This window comes from Bufo bufo, chromosome 4 (genome assembly GCF_905171765.1).
Source record: "Bufo bufo chromosome 4, aBufBuf1.1, whole genome shotgun sequence".
NCBI classification, from domain to species: Eukaryota; Metazoa; Chordata; class Amphibia; order Anura; family Bufonidae; genus Bufo; species Bufo bufo.
In genome coordinates, this window is record NC_053392.1 from 452,919,952 (window position 1) to 452,940,866 (window position 20,915).

A 20,915-nucleotide genomic window follows, 5' to 3' on the forward strand; every position below is an offset into this window, starting at 1 on the left:
CGAAAACAGATGGGGTGTTTCTGTAAACTACAGAATCAGGGCCATAAATATTGAGTTTGGTTTGGCTGTTAACCCTTGCTTTGTAACTGCAAAAAAATTATAAAAATGGAAAATCTGCCAAAAAAATAAAATTTCAAAATTTCACCTATTTTCCATTAATTCTTGTGGAACACCTAAAGGGTTAAAGTTTGTAAAATCAGTTTTGAATACCTTCAGGGGGGTAGTTTATAGAATGGGGTCATTTTTGGGTGGTTTCTATTATGTAAGCCTCGCAAAGTGACTTCAGACCTGAACTGGTCCCTAAAAATTGGGTTTTTGAAAATTTCTGAAAAATTTCAAGATTTGCTTCTAAATTTCTAAGCCTTGTAACATCCCCAAAAAATTTAATATTCCCAAAATGATCCAAACATGAAGTAGACATATGGGGAATGTAAAGTAATAACTACCGTATTTTTGGAGGTATTACTATGTATTATAGAAGTAGAGAAATTGAAACTTAGAAATTTGCCACATTTTTGATAAATTTGGTATTTTTTTTATAAATAAAAATATATATTTTTTTACTTAATTTTACCAGTGTCATGAAGTACAATATGTGACAAAAAACAATCTCAGAATGACCTGGATAAGTCAAAGCGTTTAAAAGTCATCAGCACTTAAAGTGACACTGGTCAGATTTGCAAAAAAAGTCCGTAAGGTGAAATAGGGCCGAGTCCTTAAGGGGTTAAAATTGCATTTAGCTCCAGATCTCTAATGCGAGCTTCGAGATGGGCAACATACTCACGTTTGTCATGTTGTGTATACATATGGCAAAGTGTGCATATTTTGAATAAAATGAGACAAAAAAATACAAAAACACAAACGGTTTGATTAATGCAGGCCAATAAGTTATATTTCTCATTGTGTTTCGATATATGTATTTACAGCATATGTGTGTTAACATATCAACAAAGCTAGAGAGAATAGCAAAACCGTTTAAAGGAATTTATTTGTACAAAACCAAAAAGGCTAAACAGAGAAATCTATATTTATATTATACACATAAAAGGTAACCAAGGGGGTTTGAAAATATTAAATGAGTTTTTTCCCATGATATCAATAGAATCTGACTGCTGTATGACCTACACAAATCCCAAAATCAAGGGTGCTCCTTTATCCCATTCCTGGCAGAGAGGTAACCACTTATTAACTCAACTACAATTAAAAGTAACTAAAATGACATTTCTGCACCGAAAAAAATTAAATATACTGTAACATGACTAATAATTTCATACGCTGCGAATTGAAGGTTATATATTTATTAGTATAGTAATATCAATCAGATCAGTTTTGTAATTAGAGAACCGGGAAGTGATAACCTGTAAAGCACCAGATGAAAAATATGTAAATCAATCATTGTAATTCTTCTTCAATTAAATATTTGTTTTATTCCATTATGATTTGTTCCCTGGCAACTTGAACCAACTCTTTAAGAGCTGAAAAGCTTTTTAAGTCATCTGTACACAATCCAAAATTCTGAATCTAAAAGGGAAGAGAGAAAACAGTAAAAGATTAAAATGCCTGACAGAAGCAAATGTTATAAAAAAAAAAATGCAATCAATGACATTTACAGTGCTATTTCTATCAGTTTAATGTACTATGCATGAAACAGCAGAAAGCATACTTCAGTAAAGAGCTCCCAGTGATCAGACACTTGTTACCTATCATGTGGATAGATGATAAACGTTGATTCAATGAAAACCATAAAGACATACAATGCAGCATTTTCCACTGCCAAATATCACGGCTAGGGACAAGTCTATGCCTGGCACTAGCTTGCATTGTCTCAGTCTAGCTCTTGCTGTTTAGTAACTATTCTTACCAAAGAGATTCCTGGACATACACGGACGAGCAAAAGGGTATCAATGTTTTGAACTTTTGACTTCCAGGCTCCACATCCAGTGATGGCCAGTTCGCCGTGTTCGCCCGCGTACACATGCGGGCTGCCATCTTAAATCACAAGTCCGGCAATGCACAGGAAGTCCTTACCTGTGCCTGCGCCGCGAGCCGGTCTGTAACAAATGCGGTCACCAGGAGCAGGCAGTTACGAGAACATCCGCTGGGGGCCTTCATCGGGCTGTTTGCCTGCTCCCGGTGACCGCATGGCAAACTGGCCATCACTGTCCACATCTCACCACCCACTACAGCTTCTAATGTGAGACTACCATCATCTTGGCTATCTCATAAATAAATTGGACTTGCAACTATTTAGCAGTTATGCAGATTCTTGTCATGTAACTGCATTGTTACTGTTTTGCTCCTGGTGGTGGAACAATATTTATCTTCTTGTATACTACAAAAACAGCCTGTTCTCACATTCTCTAATAGTCTGTTATTAGGTTGATTCCCAAGTGAAAGGTTACTGGTTTGAATCCAGGAGCAGCCATGAAGAGGATTTCCCAAGAAAAGAGAAACAGCATCATCCAGCTCATCCATAGCAGTATCTCGGACAAAAAAATTGCCAAAGTGCATCATGTGAGTGCCATGACCTTTGGAAGAATACAAAATGAAGTCCCTCCATCCATTCCAAAGCCAAGAGGTTGACGTCCAGGCAAAATATCGAAGTCAACAAGTCGAATCATCACAAGTTCTATCAGTTCTGGTGTGACAAACATGGCAGTGGAGGTGCCTTGTATGCTTTGTAATAGTACAATCATAAACATCCATGCAAGCAACGTGCATTACACAAGTCTGGAATGGTGGCCCAAAAAATAGTAAAGAAGCTTTGACTTTAATATCATCATAAGCAGCGTCAGATCGAGTTTGCAAAAAAGTACGAACAGTGGACAGTAGTAGATTGGAAAGGGGTGATTTGGAGCAATGAGACAGAAATCAATTGAATGGGCTCTGGTGGATGCAAATGGGTCTGGAAGAAACAAGGGAAAAAAGGGCTAACAGATCGATAATTGAAGTAACTGTCAAGTTCAGTGGAAGAAGCCTGATGATACGGGGGGTTGTTTTACAGCCAAAAGGTGTTGGATACTTGACCAGGATAGATGGTGGTCTCAATGCTGAGCTATATGTGAGTATCCTACAAGCAGAGTTACTTCGTACACTTGAGTACCATTGGTATGAAACAACCACCACGAAGCATACATGGTTGAAGTTATTGCTGCCAAAGGAGGTTCAACCAGTTATTAAATCCAAGGGTTCACATGCTTTTTCCACCTGCACTGTGAATGTTTACATGGTGTGTTCAATAAAAACATGGTAACATTTAATTATTTTTGTGTTATTAGTTTAAGCAGACTGCGATTGTCTATTGTTGTAACTTAGATGAAGATCAGATCACATTTTATGACCAATTTGTGCAGAAATCCATATCATTCCAAAGGGTTCACATACTTTTTCTTGCAACTGTGTATATATCTATATACCGTATTTTTTGCTTTATAAGACGCACCCGATGATAAGATGCACCCCAGATTTTAGAGTAGAACAATAAGAAAAAATATTTTTCATCAGACCTCATATCAGCCCACTCAGAGCCTTATAACACCTCAGATTAGCCCATCAGTACCCCCAATCAGACCTCAGATTAGCCCATCAGTACCCCCAGACCGACCTTAGATTAGCCCATCAGTACCCCGAGACCGACCTCAGATTAGCCCATCAGTACCCCCAGACCTCAGATTAGCCCATCAGTACCCCCAGACCTCAGATTAGCCATTCAGTACCCCCAGACCTCAGATTAGCCCATCAGTATCCCCAGACCTCAGATTAGCCCATCAGTACCCCCAGACCTCAGATTAGCCCATCAGACCTCAGATCAGACTAAAATAAAAAATCATCTTTCCTGTCCATCTTACCTGTCCTGCTCCTCTTCAGCTGTCGCGCTCTCATCTTCCCGGCCTGCGTTGCACTGTCACATGACTGCGTGCAGCGTCAGATCATAGTGCGCGCACTATGTCCTGACACTGTACGGGGTCAGGACAGTGCAGAGCAGGCCAGAAAGATGGGAGCGTGACAGCTGAAGAGGAGCCGTGGCACAGACCAGGAAGGGTAAATATTACCTGCGCTTGCGGCGCTTCGCTCCCCGCTCCTAATACATACTAGTGAGCGCTTCCATAATGGAAGCGCTCACTAGTATTCGTTTTATAAGACGCACAGACATTTTCCCCCCACTTTTGGGGAAATAAAAGTGCGTCTTATAAAGCGAACAATACGGTATGTATATATATATATATATATATATATATATATATATATATATATATACACATACACACATATACACATACACAAATACACAGTGAGGAACAAGGCTGGAAAGGGCTACGGGGCAATTGCCAAGCAGATTGGTGAAAATAGATCAACTGTTGGAGCAATTGTTAGAAAATGTAAGAGACTAAAGACGACTGTCTGTCTCCCTCGGACTGGGGCTCCATGCAAGATCTCACCTCGTGGGGTATCACTGATAAGAAAGGTGAGTAATCAGCCCAGAACAAGGGAGGAGCTGGTCAATGACCTGAAGAGAGCTGGGACCACAGTTTTAAAAGGTCACTGTCGGTAGAACACTACGCAGTCATGGTTTCAAATCATGCATTGCACGGAAGGTTTCCCTGCTCTAGTCATCATGTCCAGGCCCGTCTGAAGTTTGCCAATGACCTTCTGGATGATCCAGAGGAGGCATGGGAGAAAGTCATGTGGTCAGATGAGACCAAAGTAGAACTTTTTGGTCTAAACTTCATGTTTGGAGGAAAAAGAAGGATGAGTTGCATCCCAAGAACACCATCCCTACTGTGAAGCATGGGGGTGGTAACATCATGCTTGGGGGTGCTTTTCTGCGAAGGGGACAGGACGACCTCACTGTATTAAGGAGAGCATGAATGGGGCCATTTATTGTGAAATTTTGAGCAACAACCTCCTTCCCTCAGTCAGAGCATTGAAGATGGAAGACCCAGCCCACGACCCAACATGACAACGACCCGAAGCACACAGCCAGGATAACCAAGGAGTGGCTCTGTAAGAAGCATATCAAGGTTCTAGAGTGGCTTAGCCAGTCTCCAGACCTAAATCCAATAGAACATCTTTGGAGGGAGCTAAAACTCAGTGTTGCTCAGCGACAGCCCCTAAACCTGACAGATCTAGGGGAAATCTGTGTGGAGGAGTGGGCCAAAATCCCTGTTGCAGTGTGTGCAAACCTGGTCAAGAACTACAGGAAACGTTTGACCTTTGTAATTGCAAACAAAGGCTTCTGTACTAAATATTAACACTGATTTTCTCAGGTGTTCAAATACTTATGTTCAGCAGTGCAAGACAAATAAATTCTTTAAAAATCATACAATGTGGGGGCCGGAGACTGACCGCAGAGCGAGATGGAGGTCTGAGAAAGAGCTCCTGCTCCACAGACCCGCATTTTCATTACTAAAGACGCCTAAACTCCAGCTAGTATGGTCAAGATCGGGAGGGACAGACCCAGAGACCACCCTACGACCCCCAAACATAACAAGGAACAAGCGGAGATGGACAGGTCAGTAAGAAGCTGGCGCTTTCTCTGGCGCGAATGAACAAGATGGCGCCGCGTTCAACTGCACCTGACTCAGGGGAGGAAGAGAGAGAGGATGCCGGTGTGGACAGCGTGCTGGAATGCAGGGATGAACCGCAAGTAGAAAATAACGATATTCTAAGTCCTTTCTAAAAGACTCTCTCTCCCAAGCACTCGCCCCCCCTGCTGCAGGAACTCAGGGACACGCGGCATGACATAAGGGCACTGGGACATAGAGTGGAATCACTAGAATCCAACCAAACCTACTCACCGATCACAGCACCGCTGAATCGCACTGCCTGAAATCTCAAATAGACTCTCTCAACAACGCGCTCCTTCTGGTCGAAGACCAAGAAAACAGGAGTCTGAGAAAGAATATCAGGCTAAAAGGCATGCCAGAATCCATCGACTACAGGGCCCTGCGCGCCATGGCTCAGAAAATTTTCGCAGACCTCCTTGGAGAAGAGAGAACCCAACCCGTCTCCATTGAGAGGATACAAAGATATCTGCGCCCATCCCTAGGCAAGGATGTACCACCACGAGATGTGGCTTGCGGGCTGCTCAGCTTTTAAGACACCCCAGCTATACTTCAGGCAGCAAAGGGGAGGAAGTCCTCGGCATATGAAGGTGTGGCCATTCAAATATTTCAAGACCTAGCGCCCTACACATTGTTCCATTTTCGGGACCACAAACACCAGAGACTACACCAGATGGCATAATACACCATCATGGCGACTATACCCACAACGTCTTAACGTCAGGGGCTTCAACTCTCCACAAAAGAGATCCCATCTCCTGAGGAAGAGCAGGTCTGATATTTGCTTTCTCCAGGAGACCCATCTGAAAAACAATAAAATTCCCACCTTAGCACAAACTCCTTTCAAACACTGGTACCACTCCACATATAAATCAGCGGCAAGAGGTGTCAGTATAGCCATAGCTAAACATATTCCCTTTGAATACATCATAACACAATCAGACCCAGAGGGTCGCTTTGTCTTTGTAAAGGGCAATATTGGCCATGTGTTGATCTCCTTAGCAAGCCTATATGCTCCCAATAGCAAATAACATAGTTGGCTGAGATCAACACTGGCCAAATTCCATTCCTTTGCCGAGGGAATACGGCTAGTCGGAGGCGATTTGAATATCACCCTCAATCCAGTAATGGACACCTCCACAGGCACATCTAAGGTACATAACACATTTCAAAGACTAGACTACATACTCATCTCTGATAACCACTGAAATATGCTAAGAAAGTCCATGATAGGTAAGGTCACAATTTCAGATCATGCCCCAACTACCACCTCTCTGTCTTTTTCATCTCTCCCGGTCAGAGAGTGTACTTGCCGTCTGAATGAGACCCTTCTAGACTCAGAAAAACACTTATCAAACCTTACACAAAAACTGTCATATTTTGAAGAAAATAAACCCTCAGATACTTCACAGACCATAGTCTGGGAAGCGCACAAAGCCTTCATAAGAGAAGAACTAATAGCATTGGGCACTATAGTCAAAAGAAAAAGACAAACAGATGAACTCCCTATTAGCACAGATAGCATCATTGGAAACCATCCAGAAGCAATCCGAAGCACGGAAAGTGCAAGATGACTTAAATGACCTCAGACGACAATTAAAGGAACTATTAAACATCCGCTACGCAAAAGCATACCAGACTGCGAAGTTTGAATACTATGCACACAGGGACAAAGGAAATCAACTAATGACCCATTTAGTCAAGAAGCGCAAGGACGCTTAATACATAAAATGTATCAAAACAAACGAAGGAGTGGTATCTACAGATACCAAAACCATAGCTGCCGAGTTCTGCCGTTTCTATCACAAACTCTATAATATACCGCCATATAAACCTGCCCAAACAGAAGATACCCAAATCGACCATTTCCTAGCAAGCCTAAACCTACCATCCCTCAAAGACGAAGAGATCTCTTCACTTTTATCCCCAATCACGTCAGAGGAACTCTCAAAAATAATCTCCTCCCTACCACAAGGCAAAGCTCTGGGCCCTACCGGGCTCCCTGCCTGATACTATAAAAAGCTATTGCGCACACGACTCCCCCAAATCATCACCTGGTGCCAGGCTCTAATGATTGGAGAAGCCCTCCCAAAACAGGTGTTAGAAGCAACTATCACAATTCTGCCCAAGGAAGGCAAGGACAGCACAGTTTGTGGTAACTATAGGCCCATCTCCCTTCTTAACCTGGATGTGAAGATCTGGGCCGAGCTCTTAGCAAATAGGCTAAATAAACTAATACCTAAGATGATAAATCCAGATCAAGATGGTTTTGTAACAGGCAGGGAGGGGAACTCACATTCTAGCAGGATTTTAAATGCCATCAAGTTAGTGACAGACAAAAAGCTCCCCCTTATTCTTCTCAGTACAGATGCCGAGAAGGCAGGGAGGGGAACTCACCTAAACAAACCGTGTGCAAAGAGACCAGGGGTAGCGCCACCCTGGGTCTCTTTGCACACGGTTTGTTTAGGTGAGCTTCGGTCTCCTGCTGCCCCCCCTCTGGCTATATGATCTTGCTGTTTACCCACACTTGGTCTTTTTATGCAACATACTTCTATCTTTACTTGTGTTTGCATTTTTTATGCCATTGGGGGTGCATGTGTTGACCCTGCTTTACCTGGCACCTAATGGTTCCATCATTTATTTATTACACGGGTTGGGCATTGTACCCAGCACTTTCTTTTCCCATGTTATATACTATAATATACTTTATTATTCCATTCTTCCATCCGTGTGTTTCTCCTCCCGGGCTGGCGCTCTCTTTTTTGTTCTCCGCTCTCATTATCATCTTTAACGGCATCATATGTATTAGCTTTCTCTATTTCTGTTATTTTTTATCATGTTCTAATAAAATTTATATATTTTTGGTACTATGAGCTCTTTTTCTCTTTGTTTCTCATGTTCCTATATAGCTGTCCTAGCGCTAGGGTCCGAGTAAATGGCACACTATCAAAAACCTTTCAAATATGTAACGGAACCCGCCAGCTCTCCCCAACTCTTATCATCATTGTCATGGAGACTCTGCTACAAGCCAAAAGAAACAACCCAAATATTGCTGGCCTAAAGATTAGAGGGGTAGAACACAAATGCGCTGCTTTTGCAGATGATCTATTACTCCTAATTACCAATCCCACTAAAGCTCTACCACTAGAAATGAAACTATTCAACAAATTCTGAATACTTTCCAATTTCAAAATTAACTACACCAAATCAGAAACGTAAAATATTACCTACCACCATGACAAATTCAGAAACTAAGCTCCTCATTCCCCTTTAAATGGCAACACCACAAGCTCAAATACTTGGGAATATATTGGACTAATAAACCCTTCCAACTATATCATGCCAATTACTCCCCCCTTCTAAAACAAATGTTATGTCTCTTGGATGGGTCGGAAAAATCTCCTACAAACATATATAATGCCAAAATTTCTATATCTGTTGCAAATGGTACCAATATATTTACCACAATCTTTCTTCGCATCAATTCGCTCCCTATTCATATCCTTCTTATGCAAGGGCAAAAAACCGAGGATAGCTTATGATAGATTGGCCAGAGACCAAAGTCAAGGAGGCTTTTGACTCCCAGATATAATAAACTATTATAGAGCAACACAGCAGAAGAAATAGCTCCTAATACGCATTCCTAAATTTAGAACGTTGGGCGCTGACATAGAATTAGCAAACATGTCTGATTAGCAAATGATAGGTCTCTGGGGCATTCTAGACCCACCCCCCCCCCCACCCCTACTGACTAATAGCTTGCCCAAAGGGATCTTTCACACCATCAAATGTATGCAGACAAACCAAGCTCCGCTCTCTGACCCCCCCTAGATATCTCCCTTCTACTCTTCTGCCTTTCCTTCTCCAACCCGACATTGTAGAGCCTCCTTCCTTCTGGCACTGTCTTAAACTGCCTCACAGTTAATGTCTATGACTAAGACACACTTCGATATAGAGCAACTCTACTCCAGCTACGTTAAAGAAGGCAACTTTCTAAGCCAGACAGAATTTAAGCGCTCTTGCTTAATTCTACAATCAAAATATAGAGAGGTGCCGGAGGCAACGTGGTTTGAAAAAATATTGACTTCTGATACAATTCCTAGACACACTACCTCACTTCTATTCAAAATGCTACAATCTATGAACACCAAAGGTACACCCGCCTACATAACACATTGGGAGAAGGACCTGGGAAAATCCTTCACTACAGCGGAAATAGATCAGATCCACCTGAGATCCCATGGCTTTTCATGATGCATTAGAATTCAAGAGCATTCATACAAGACAATGACCAGGTGGTACAACCCCAGTAAACTCCACCACATGGGATTTAGGGACAATGACAAATGCTGGCATTGCCTAGTAGAAAAGGGCTCATTGAGCCACATATTTTGGTCATGTCCACTGATCAAAGGCTACTGGTCCCAGGTAGAAAATAGAATAAACCTGATATGTAATACTTCTATAAAACTCTCACCTATCTCTGTATTATTGTGGCTTCCCTCGGGCAATTGGTCTCCCAGGACATCTGATCTTCCTACACTGTTGGTCCAGGCAGCTAGATCGTTAAATCCCCTTCATTGGCTTAACCCAAACCCCCCTGATATTGCCCAATGGCAAAGGTGGATCAAATGTACCTCATGGAGGAGTTGGCTGGCTGGGCCAACAGATCCCATTAGAAATTTGGTAGACTGTGGGCTCCTTGGAAGGCCTATAGAACTAAAAACCTATGCACATAACATAAATCACTCATCTCCAAACTAATTAATACTCTCACCAACCAGTGAAGCCCCTGGCATGTTCAATAGATAGACAGACCGAAACAACTGTTTCGCTTGGGAACGGTGTGACATCTGGAGAATCATAATCCCAAGAAGAAATGGCTACCAAACGAGTATACAACTCACACACAATCGCTGTGGAATCCCGGAAGGAATCACTGAACACAGACCTCAACATATCAGCCTTTTTCCAAGGCTTCAGACTGAAACATGCTAATGGCTGACATCAAACCGTAGTTATGCGTTTCTGTTTACACCCGATGTACCTCCTCAACCCTTTGCCCCTTCTTCCCCCCTCCTACCTTCCCCCATTCATCTACCCCACCCCAAAATCCCCACCGTCTAATATCCCTCAATGTCCTTAGCCACACCTCTCACAAGCATTTGTTCATAAATTACGATAGTTCAAGGGACCTGCTTGTTGTTCGGATCCAAACCGTCGCATCTATACCTATGCAATATGGGTTTTCCTAATGTCCCGTTTACCATTTATACAAAATGTTAAAAAGATATTAGACAACAAAAAAAAAAAAAATCATACAATGTGATTACCAGATTATTTTTTTTTATTCTGAGTGGGAATGCACCTACAATGAATTTTAGACCACTCCCTGATTTCTAAGTGGGAAAACTTTCAAAATCGCAGGGTGTTCAAATACAGTACTTTTGTTCCTCACTGTATATACAGTGGATATAAAAAGTCTACACACCCCTGTTAAAATGTCAGGTTTCTGTGATGTAAAAAAAATTAGACAAAAATCATTTCAGAACTTTTTCCACCTTTAATGTGACCTATAAACTGTACAACTCAATTGAAAAAAAAACTGAAATCTTTTAGGTAGAGGGAAGAAAAAATATAAAAATAAAATAATATGGTTGCATATGTGTGCACACCCTTGAACTAATACTTTGTTGAAGCACCTTTTGATTTTATTACAGCACTCAGTCTTTTTGGGTATGAGTCTATCAGCATGGCACATTTTGACTTGGCAAGATTTGCCCACTCTTCTTTGCAAAAACACTCCAAATCTGTCAGATTGCGAGGGCATCTTGTCACGACCGCTATCCCAGCAGCAGTCGTGTCGCACCAGATGGAGGGGAAGGGGGACCCTTATCTACGGATGGGAAATAGAATGGCCACCCCTGACTAACCCCTAAGCTGGCACCTGTCTGCCCTGATACCCTAGACGGGGTGTGAACCCGTGCGGCGAGCAGGATGCCTAAACCCTCAGTCGCCCTAACAAGACTGGACTGGGGAAAGGCCGATGGGAGCGCTAGTCACCATCACTCACGTCTAGGAAAACAACAGGGGAAGACAGCAACAAACAAACAACAGCAGAGATAGACTTATCCAGTCACGAGCAGAGAAGGCGATCCCAAACACGACAGTCCACGCCGGACAAGAGCTCCACAGCAACACCATCAAACGATCCCTTCCAAGGTCAGAGTAGCACTGGAAGTAAGGACTATATCTGGCAATGACTGCAAGTGAAACTGAAACTAATATAGTAGCTGGAAGTGGCAGACAGGACTCACCTGAGAAGGATGCCTACAAACTCCCAGTCAGGACAAAAAGGTTCACAAGGCAAAACTCAGATGACATACCCTGAACCACGGAGCAAACTCACAAGCTATCGCGAGTAGCAAGTCGCTGCGACCTTCTCCTCCCAGACCTGTCTGGATCAGTCACAGTCGTGACAGTACCCCCCTTTCTACGAGGGGCCCCTGGACCCTCAAGACCAGGCCTCTCCGGATGGGAGCTATGAAAAGCCCGAATGAGTCTGTCCGCTTTTATCTCTGATGCTGGAACCCACATTCTCTCTTCGGAACCATAACCTTTCCAGTGCACCAGGTACTGAAGAGAGCGGCGAACATATCGTGAATCAACAATCTTTTCTACCTGAAACTCAAGACTGCCATCAACAACCACCGGTGGAGGCAGTAGTGGCAATGGTTCAGGAGGTTCAACATATCTCTTAAGCAGAGATCTGTGGAAGACATTATGGATCCTTAGAGTCTGAGGTAGCTCCAGACGAAAAGCCACCGGGTTAATGATCTTAATTACCCTATAAGGACCAATAAATCTCGGACCTAATTTCCACGAGGGAACCTTCAACTTGATATTTCTGGTAGACAACCACACCAAGTCATTCACCCCAAGGTCCGGACCTTCAGAGCGCTTCCTATCAGCCGCACGTTTGTATCTACCACCAATTCTCTTCAAACTTTCTTGCACACTCTGCCACACTGAAGAAAGTGAAGACGCAAATCGTTCCTCCTCGGGAATCCCAGACGGCCCCCCCCTCACTAAACGTACAAAACTGAGGATGGAAACCATACGCACCAAAAAATGGTGACTTATCGGTGGATTCTTGACGACGATTATTAATGGCAAACTCGGCTAACGGTAAATAAGATGACCATTCCTCCTGATTTTCGGAAACAAAGCATCTCAAATATGTCTCTAGGTTTTGATTGGTACGTTCAGTCTGACCGTTGGACTGCGGATGGAAAGATGAAGAAAACGACAGATGAACCCCTAAACGAGAACAAAAAGCTTTCCAAAATTTAGAAACTAATTAGGTACCACGATCCGAAACAATATCGGAAGGGACCCCGTGAAGCTTCACGATGTGGTCAATAAAAACCTGAGCCAGTGTGTTAGCATTAGGCAATGCGGCAAGAGCAATAAAGTGCACCATTTTACTGAATCTGTCAACAACTACAAGAATAACCCGCTGATACTGGTAGATCCTTAATGAAATCCATTGACAGGTACGTCCAAGGCCTGTTGGGGATGGCCAGAGGTAAAAGACGCCCTGCCGGACGAGTATGATCTACCTTAGAACGAGCACAGGTAGCACATGCAGACACAAAATTCAACACCTCCTGGCGCCATTTAGGTTGCCCTACTACCTGGGTGTCCTGCCAGTGTGGAGTTATGGTGTTCTTTTAGTATCTCCAGTCGTAAATTTTCTGGCACAAACAGTTTACCCGAGGGGCAGGAGGCCGGGGCGTCCCCCTGAGCTTCCAACACCCTCCCCTCCAAACCTGAGTGTAATGCAGAGACCACCACCCCCTTTTGCAAAATGGGCTCTGGTACCTCAACATTACCCCCTCCAGGAAAACTTCGAGACAAAGCATCCGCCTTAGTATTTTTTGCCCCCGGGCGATTAAAAATGACGCCACTCCTCAAAAGCCAACTTAATAGCCAAAAGTTCCCTGTTGCCAATATCATAGTTCCTTTCTGCAGTAGACAATTTCTTCGAAAAGAAAGCACACGGACGCCATTCACCAGGGGACGGGCCCTGAGATAGTACCGCTCCCACCCCCACCTCTGATGCGTCAACCTCTACAATAAAAGGAAGCGAGACATCTGGCTGTACGAGAATAGGGGCCGAGGTGAATCTCTCCTTCAGAGATGCAAAGGCAGTTTTGGCTGCATGTGACCATTTGGAAAAATCGGATCCCTTTCGGGTCATGTCCGTCAGTGGTTTGACCACCAAGGAATAGTTCTTTATAAACTTTCTATAAAAATTGGCAAACCCCAGGAAGCGTTGCAATGCCTTCAGGTTCTCAGGCAGATCCCAGTCTATAATCGCCCGGACTTTCTCTGGATCCATGCGGAAACCTGAATCTGACAACACATACCCCAGAAATGGCAGTTCTTTTACGGCGAACACACATTTTTCTAACTTAGCAAACAATTTGTTGGCCCTTAATATCTGCAGCACTTGTCTCACATGGATCTTATGAGTATCCAGATCTGGGGAATAGACCAGGATGTCATCAAGATATATCACAACAAATCTCCCGATAAGGTGACTAAAAATATCGTTGACAAAATGTTGGAATACCGCAGGCGCATTAGTAAGACCAAATGGCATGACCAGATTTTCAGAATGCCCTTCCGGAGTATTAAAAGCCATCTTCCACTCATCCCCCTCTTTGATGCGAACCAGGTTATAGGCTCCTCTGAGATCCATTTTGGAGAACCATTTAGCACCAGCAACCTGATTAAAGAGGTCGGGAATGAGAGGAAGAGGATAGGGATCTCGGATAGTTATCCGGTTTAATTCCCGGAAATCCAGGCAAGGACGTAGGCCCCCATCTTTCTTTTTAACGATAAAGAACCCTGCAGCCACAGGTGAAGAAGAGGGTCTGATGTGTCCCTTAGCCAAACTCTCCGAAATATAATCTTTCATAGCCTTCCTCTCCAGGCCGGAAAGATTGTATAACCGGGTTTTAGGTAGTTTTGCCCCAGGTAATAGATTAATCGGGCAATCATATGGACGATGAGGTGGTAACCCCTGACAACCCTTCTCAGAGAACACATCCATAAAATCTGACAGAAAGGCAGGTAAAGATGTTACAGAGAGTGTAGAGCACCTACTACTCAAGCAGTTGTCCTTACAATGTTCACTCCACTCCACAATCTCCCCGGCCTGCCAATCCACCACTGGATTGTGAGTCACCAGCCAGGGAAGCCCCAATACCATAGGAGCCGGAAGACCGTCCAGGACATAACAAGAGATATGCTCTTTATGGAGGTCCCCTACCTGCAGATGGATATTATGGATGATCTGAGTTAACCTCTCTCTGAGTAAGAGGGGAGGAGTCGATGGCAAAAACAGGAATAGTTCTGCATACCGGTTCCGGAGTAAAACCCAGAGCCTGAGCAAACCGTGAATCCACCAAGTTGACCCCCGCCCCACTGTCCAAAAAGACGGAACAGATCTCAGTTTTATTGCCCGCCTCAACGGTAGCGGACAACAAAAACTGAGACATGCGTATGGAGGAAACGAATACGCCCAGACTGTTCTCCTCCGCACAATCTGGGGACTCTAGTTTTCCGGCGGCTCCTTTGTTTGTGGTCTCTTGGGTTCTGAGGGACAAACCTTTACAAAATGACCCCTCCCCCCACAATGAAAACAAACCTCTGACCTATGGCGAAACTTAGGAGGATTCACCCGTCTAGTGGCGCCCCCTTTTTGCATTGGTTCGACTGGACCATAACAGACCGATCCCTGCCCTATAGAGGCCTCCGTAAAATTTTATAGTCTCTCCCTGAGTCGTCTGTCGATTCTTATGGACAGAGACATAGCAGCCTCAAGAGACCCAGGGACCTCGTATACCGCCAGCGCGTCTTTTAATTTTTCAGACAACCCCTGGCAGAACTGACTCCTAAGGGCCGAGTCGTTCCATAACGTATCAGTAGCCCACCTACGGAATTCGGAACAATATAGTTCAGCAGACCGGTTCTCTTGCCGAAGTCTACGTAGCTTAGACTCAGCCAGTGAGACCCTGTCCGGGTCATCATATACGAGACCCAGGGCTTCAAAAAACTCCTCCACTGATCGTAAGGCCGGAGAGTCTGATGGTAGGGAGAAAGCCCAAGCCTGCGGATCTCCTTGCAGGAGAGAAAATACAATGCCCACCCGTTGTTCCTCACCGCCGGAGGATCTAGGGCGTAACCTGAAGAACAATTTGCAAGCTTCTCTGAAGGTTACAAATAGGTCTCTCCCTTCTGAGAAAATATCAGGTAAAGCCACTTTTGGCTCAGGAGTACCTTGGTTTCCCGTAGCAACGGTGGAACTCAAGGATTGCTGCTGCAGCACTGTTGCTTTTAATCCTGCCACTTCAAGGGATAACCCCTGTAATTGTTTTGCCAAAACCGAAACCGGATCCATAGTGGAACAGACAAAATACAAAGCAAAACAGCAAGCAAAAAAAAAAAAAAAAAAAAAAGAAATGTCACTTTTTTTTTTTTTTTTAAAAGGCCAGATATACTGTCACGACCGCTATCCCAGCAGCAGTCGTGTCGCACCAGACTGAGGGGAAGGGGGACCCTTATCTACGGATGGGAAATAGAATGGCCACCCCTGACTAACCCTAAGCTGGCACCTGTCTGCCCTGATACCCTAGACGGGGTGTGAACCCGTGCGGCGAGCAGGATGCCCAAACCCTCAGTCGCCCTAACAAGACTGGACTGGGGAAAGGCTGATGGGAGCGCTAGTCACCATCACTCACGTCTAGGAAAACAACAGGGGAAGACAGCAACAAACAAACAACAGCAGAGATAGACTTATCCAGTCACGAGCAGAGAAGGCGATCCCAAACACGACAGTCCACGCCGGACAAGAGCTCCACAGCAACACCATCAAACGATCTCCTTCCAAGGTCAGAGTAGCACTGGAAGTAAGGACTATATCTGGCAATGACTGCAAGTGAAACTGAAACTAATATAGTAGCTGGGAGTGGCAGACAGGACTCACCTGAGAAGGATGCCTACAAACTCCCAGTCAGGACAAAAAGGTTCACAAGGCAAAACCCAGATGACATACCCTGAACCACGGAGCAAACTCACAAGCTATCGCGAGTAGCAAGTCGCTGCGACCTTCTCCTCCCAGACCTGTCTGGATCAGTCACAGTCGTGACACATCTGCTGTGCACAGCCCTCTTCAGATCACCCCACAGATTTTCAATCGGATTCAGGTCTGGGCTCTGGCTGGGCCATTCCAGAACTTTAATCTTCTTCTGGTGAAGCCATTCCTTTGTTGATTTGGATGTATGCTTTGGGTCGTTGTCATGCTGAAAGATGAAGTTAGTCTTCATGTTCAGCTTTCTAGCAGAAGCCTGAAGGTTTTGTGCCAATATTGACTGGTATTTGGAACTGTTCATAATTCCCTCTAGCTTAACTAAGGCTCCAGTTCCAGCTGAAGAAAAACAGCCCCAAAGCATGATGCTGCCACCACCATGCTTCACTGTGGGTATGGTGTTCTTTTGGAGATGTGCAGTGTTGTTTTTGTGCCAAACATATCTTTTGGAATTATGGCCAAAAAGTTCAACCTTGGTTTCATCGGACCATAACACCTTTTCCCACATGCTTTTGGGAGACTTCAGATGTATTTTTGCAAAATGGCTTGGATGTTTTTCTTCGTAAGAAAAGGCTTTCATCTTGCCACTCTACCCCATAGTCCAGACATATGAAGAATACTGGAGATTGTTGTCACATGTACCACACAGCCAGTACATGCCAGATATTCCTGCAGCTCCTTTAATGTTGCTGTAGGCTTCTTAGTAGCCTCCCAGACCAGTTTTCTTCTCGTCTTTTCATCAATTTTGGAGGGACGTCCAGTTCTTGGTAATGTAACTGTTGTGCCATATTTTCTCCACTTGATGATGACTGTCTTCACTGTGTTCCATGGTATATGAAATGCCTTGGAAATTCTTTTGTACCCTTCTCCTGACTGATACCTTTTAACAATGAGATCCTTATGTTTTGGAAGCTCTCTGTGGACCATGGCTTTTTCTGTGGGATGCAACTAAGAAAATTTCAGGAAAGACCAAATAGAGCAGCTGAACTTTATTTGGGGTTAATCAGAGGCACTTTAAATGATGCAAGGTGTATGCTGACTCCTATTTCACATGATTTTGAATGTGATTGCTTAATTCTGAACACAGCTACATCCCCAGTTATAAGGAGGGTGTGCACACTCATGTAACCACAAACATTGTTTTCTTCCCTCCACCTAAAAGATTTCAGTTTGTTTTTCAACTGAGTGGTACAGTTTATAGGTCACATTAAAGGTGGACACCATGTCCCATTTGAAGCCCCCCTGATGCACCCCTAGAGTAGAAACTCCAAAAAAGTGACCCCATTTTACAGGGAGTGCAGAATTATTAGGCAAATGAGTATTTTGACCACATCATCCTCTTTATGCATGTTGTCTTACTCCAAGCTGTATAGGCTCGAAAGCCTACTACCAATTAAGCATATTAGGTGATGTGCATCTCTGTAATGAGAAGGGGTGTGGTCTAATGACATCAACACCCTATATCAGGTGTGCATAATTATTAGGCACCTTTCCTTTGGCAAAATGGGTCAAAAGAAGGACTTGACAGGCTCAGAAAAGTCAAAAATAGTGAGATATCTTGCAGAGGGATGCAGCACTCTTAAAATTGCAAAGCTTCTGAAGCGTGATCATCGAACAATCAAGCGTTTCATTCAAAATAGTCAACAGGGTCGCAAGAAGCGTGTGGAAAAACAAAAGGCGCAAAATAACTGCCCATGAACTGAGAAAAGTCAAGCGTGCAGCTGCCAAGATGCCACTTGCCACCAGTTTGGCCATATTTCAGAGATGCAACATCACTGGAGTGCCCAAAAGCACAAGTTGTGCAATACTCAGAGACATGGCCAAGGTAAGAAAGGCTGAAAGACGACCACCACTGAACAAGACACACAAGCTGAAACGTCAAGACTGGGCCAAGAAATATCTCAAGACTGATGTTTCTAAGGATTTATGGACTGATGAAATGAGAGTGAGTCTTGATGGGCCAGATGGATGGGCCCGTGGCTGGATTGGTAAAGGGCAGAGAGCTCCAGTCCGACTCAGACGCCAGCAAGGTGGAGGTGGAGTACTGGTTTGGGCTGGTATCATCAAAGTTGAGCTTGTGGGGCCTTTTCGGGTTGAGGATGGAGTGAAGCTCAACTCCCAGTCCTACTGCCAGTTTCTGGAAGACACCTTCTTCAAGCAGTGGTACAGGAAGAAGTCTGCATCCTTCAAGAAAAACATGATTTTCATGCAGGACAATGCTCCATCACACGCGTCCAAGTACTCCACAGCGTGGCTGGCAAGAAAGGGTATAAAAGAAGAAAATCTAATGACATGGCCTCCTTGTTCACCTGATCTGAACCCCATTGAGAACCTGTGGTCCATCATCAAATGTGAGATTTACAAGGAGGGAAAACAGTACACCTCTCTGAACAGTGTCTGGGAGGCTGTGGTTGCTGCTGCACGCAATGTTGATGGTGAACAGATCAAAACACTGACAGAATCCATGGATGGCAGGCTTTTGAGTGTCCTTGCAAAGAAGGTGGTTATATTGGTCACTGATTTGTTTTTGTTTTGTTTTTGAATGTCAGAAATGTATATTTGTGAATGTTGAGATGTTATATTGGTTTCACTGGTAAAAATAAATAATTGAAATGGGTATATTTTTTGTTTTTTGTTAAGTTGCCTAATAATTATGCACAGTAATAGTCACCTGCACACACAGATATCCCCCTAAAATAGCTAAAACTAAAAACAAACTAAAAACTACTTCCAAAAATATTCAGCTTTGATATTAATGAGTTTTTTGGGTTCATTGAGAACATGGTTGTTGTTCAATAATACAATTAATCCTCAAAAATACAATTTGCCTAATAATTCTGCACTCCCTGTAGAAACTACGGGATAGGGTGGCAGTATTGTTGGTACTAGTTTAGGGTACATATGATTTTTGGTTGCGCTATATTACACTTTTTGTGAGGCAATGTTGTTATTTACAACATTCATCTGACAGGTTAGAGCATGTGATATTTTTATAGACCAGGTTGTCACGGATGCGGCGATACCTAATATGTATACTTTTTTTTTTATTTATGTAAGTTTTACACAATGATTTCATTTTTAAAGCAAAAAAAAAAATCATGTTTTAGTATTTCCATAGTCTGAGAGCCATCATTTTTTCAGTGATTACCTTGGGTAGGGTATGAATTTTGCGGGATGAGATGACTGTTTTATTGGCACTATTTTGGGGTGCGTGTGACTTTTTGATCGCTTGCTATTACACTTTTTGTGATGTAAGGTGACAATTTTTTTTTATTTAGCACAGTTTTTATTTTTTATGATGTTCATCTCAGGGGTTAGGTCATGCGATATGTTTATAGAGCTGGTCGATACGGACGCGGCGATACCTAATATGTTTTCCCCCCCCCCCCCCCCCTTATTTTTTACCAATTTTTTTTACTTTATTTGGGGAAAATTACATTTTTGTTTATTTTTACTTGAAATTTAAAATTTTTGGGGGGAAAACTTTATTTTTCCAACTTTTTTTTTCACTTTATTTTTTGTCCCACTTAGGAACTTGAACTTTTGGGGGTCTAATCCTTTACAATGCATTCCAATACTTCTGTATTGGAATGCATTGGCTATATGAGTAATACTGTATGTATTACTCATACAGCTTCCGGCCTGTGAGATCCAGGGGGCTAGATCTTACAGGCTTGTCACCGGAAGGCAGCGCGATGCCGCATGGGGACCTGATGGCACCACCGCCAGCAGCCAAAAACTGCAGGTCTGAATTGACCTGCGGTTTGCGGCGATCGCTGACACGGGGGGGTTTTCACGGGACCCGCCCGCGCATGTAGCCAAGGTGTCTGCTCAATGATGATACCCGTACGCCCTGTGTCCTTAAGTACCAGGACATCAGGGCGTACCGGTACGCCCTGTGTCCTGAAGAGGTTAAGGGTACTCTGCCTCAGGCCCAATTCTAGCCCATTTTGCAGAAAGTCTAGTATTTTATTTATCGGCGGAGAAGTGTTCGGATGCTCCTCCCCTAGCCAACTGCAAAATCTTTTTCAGACTTAGATAAATAGCTGATGTAATTCTCTTCCTACTAGCCTTAAGGATAAGGATTACTCTGTCTGAAAGGCCTTGTCTTCTTAGTGATTCACTCTCAGGATCCAGACTGCCAAATTGTAGATCTGGGCGTTTGGGTGGTTTATTGGGCCCTGATAGAGCAT

At 43.6% G+C, this 20,915-nt stretch overlaps 1 protein-coding gene across 3 annotated transcripts in view; it reads right to left on the minus strand.

The window, feature by feature from the left end:
- Positions 1–969: 969 nt before the first annotated feature.
- The window catches only part of COG2 (component of oligomeric golgi complex 2), a 329,606-nt gene continuing 309,660 nt past the window's right edge, over positions 970–20,915 (minus strand). For all 3 annotated transcript variants that reach the window (XM_040429435.1, XM_040429434.1, XM_040429436.1), the window contains one exon: positions 970–1,521. In XM_040429435.1, coding sequence (XP_040285369.1) covers positions 1,426–1,521 — 96 coding nt within the window. In that variant the 3' untranslated portion in view covers positions 970–1,425. The remainder of the gene's footprint in view (positions 1,522–20,915) is intronic.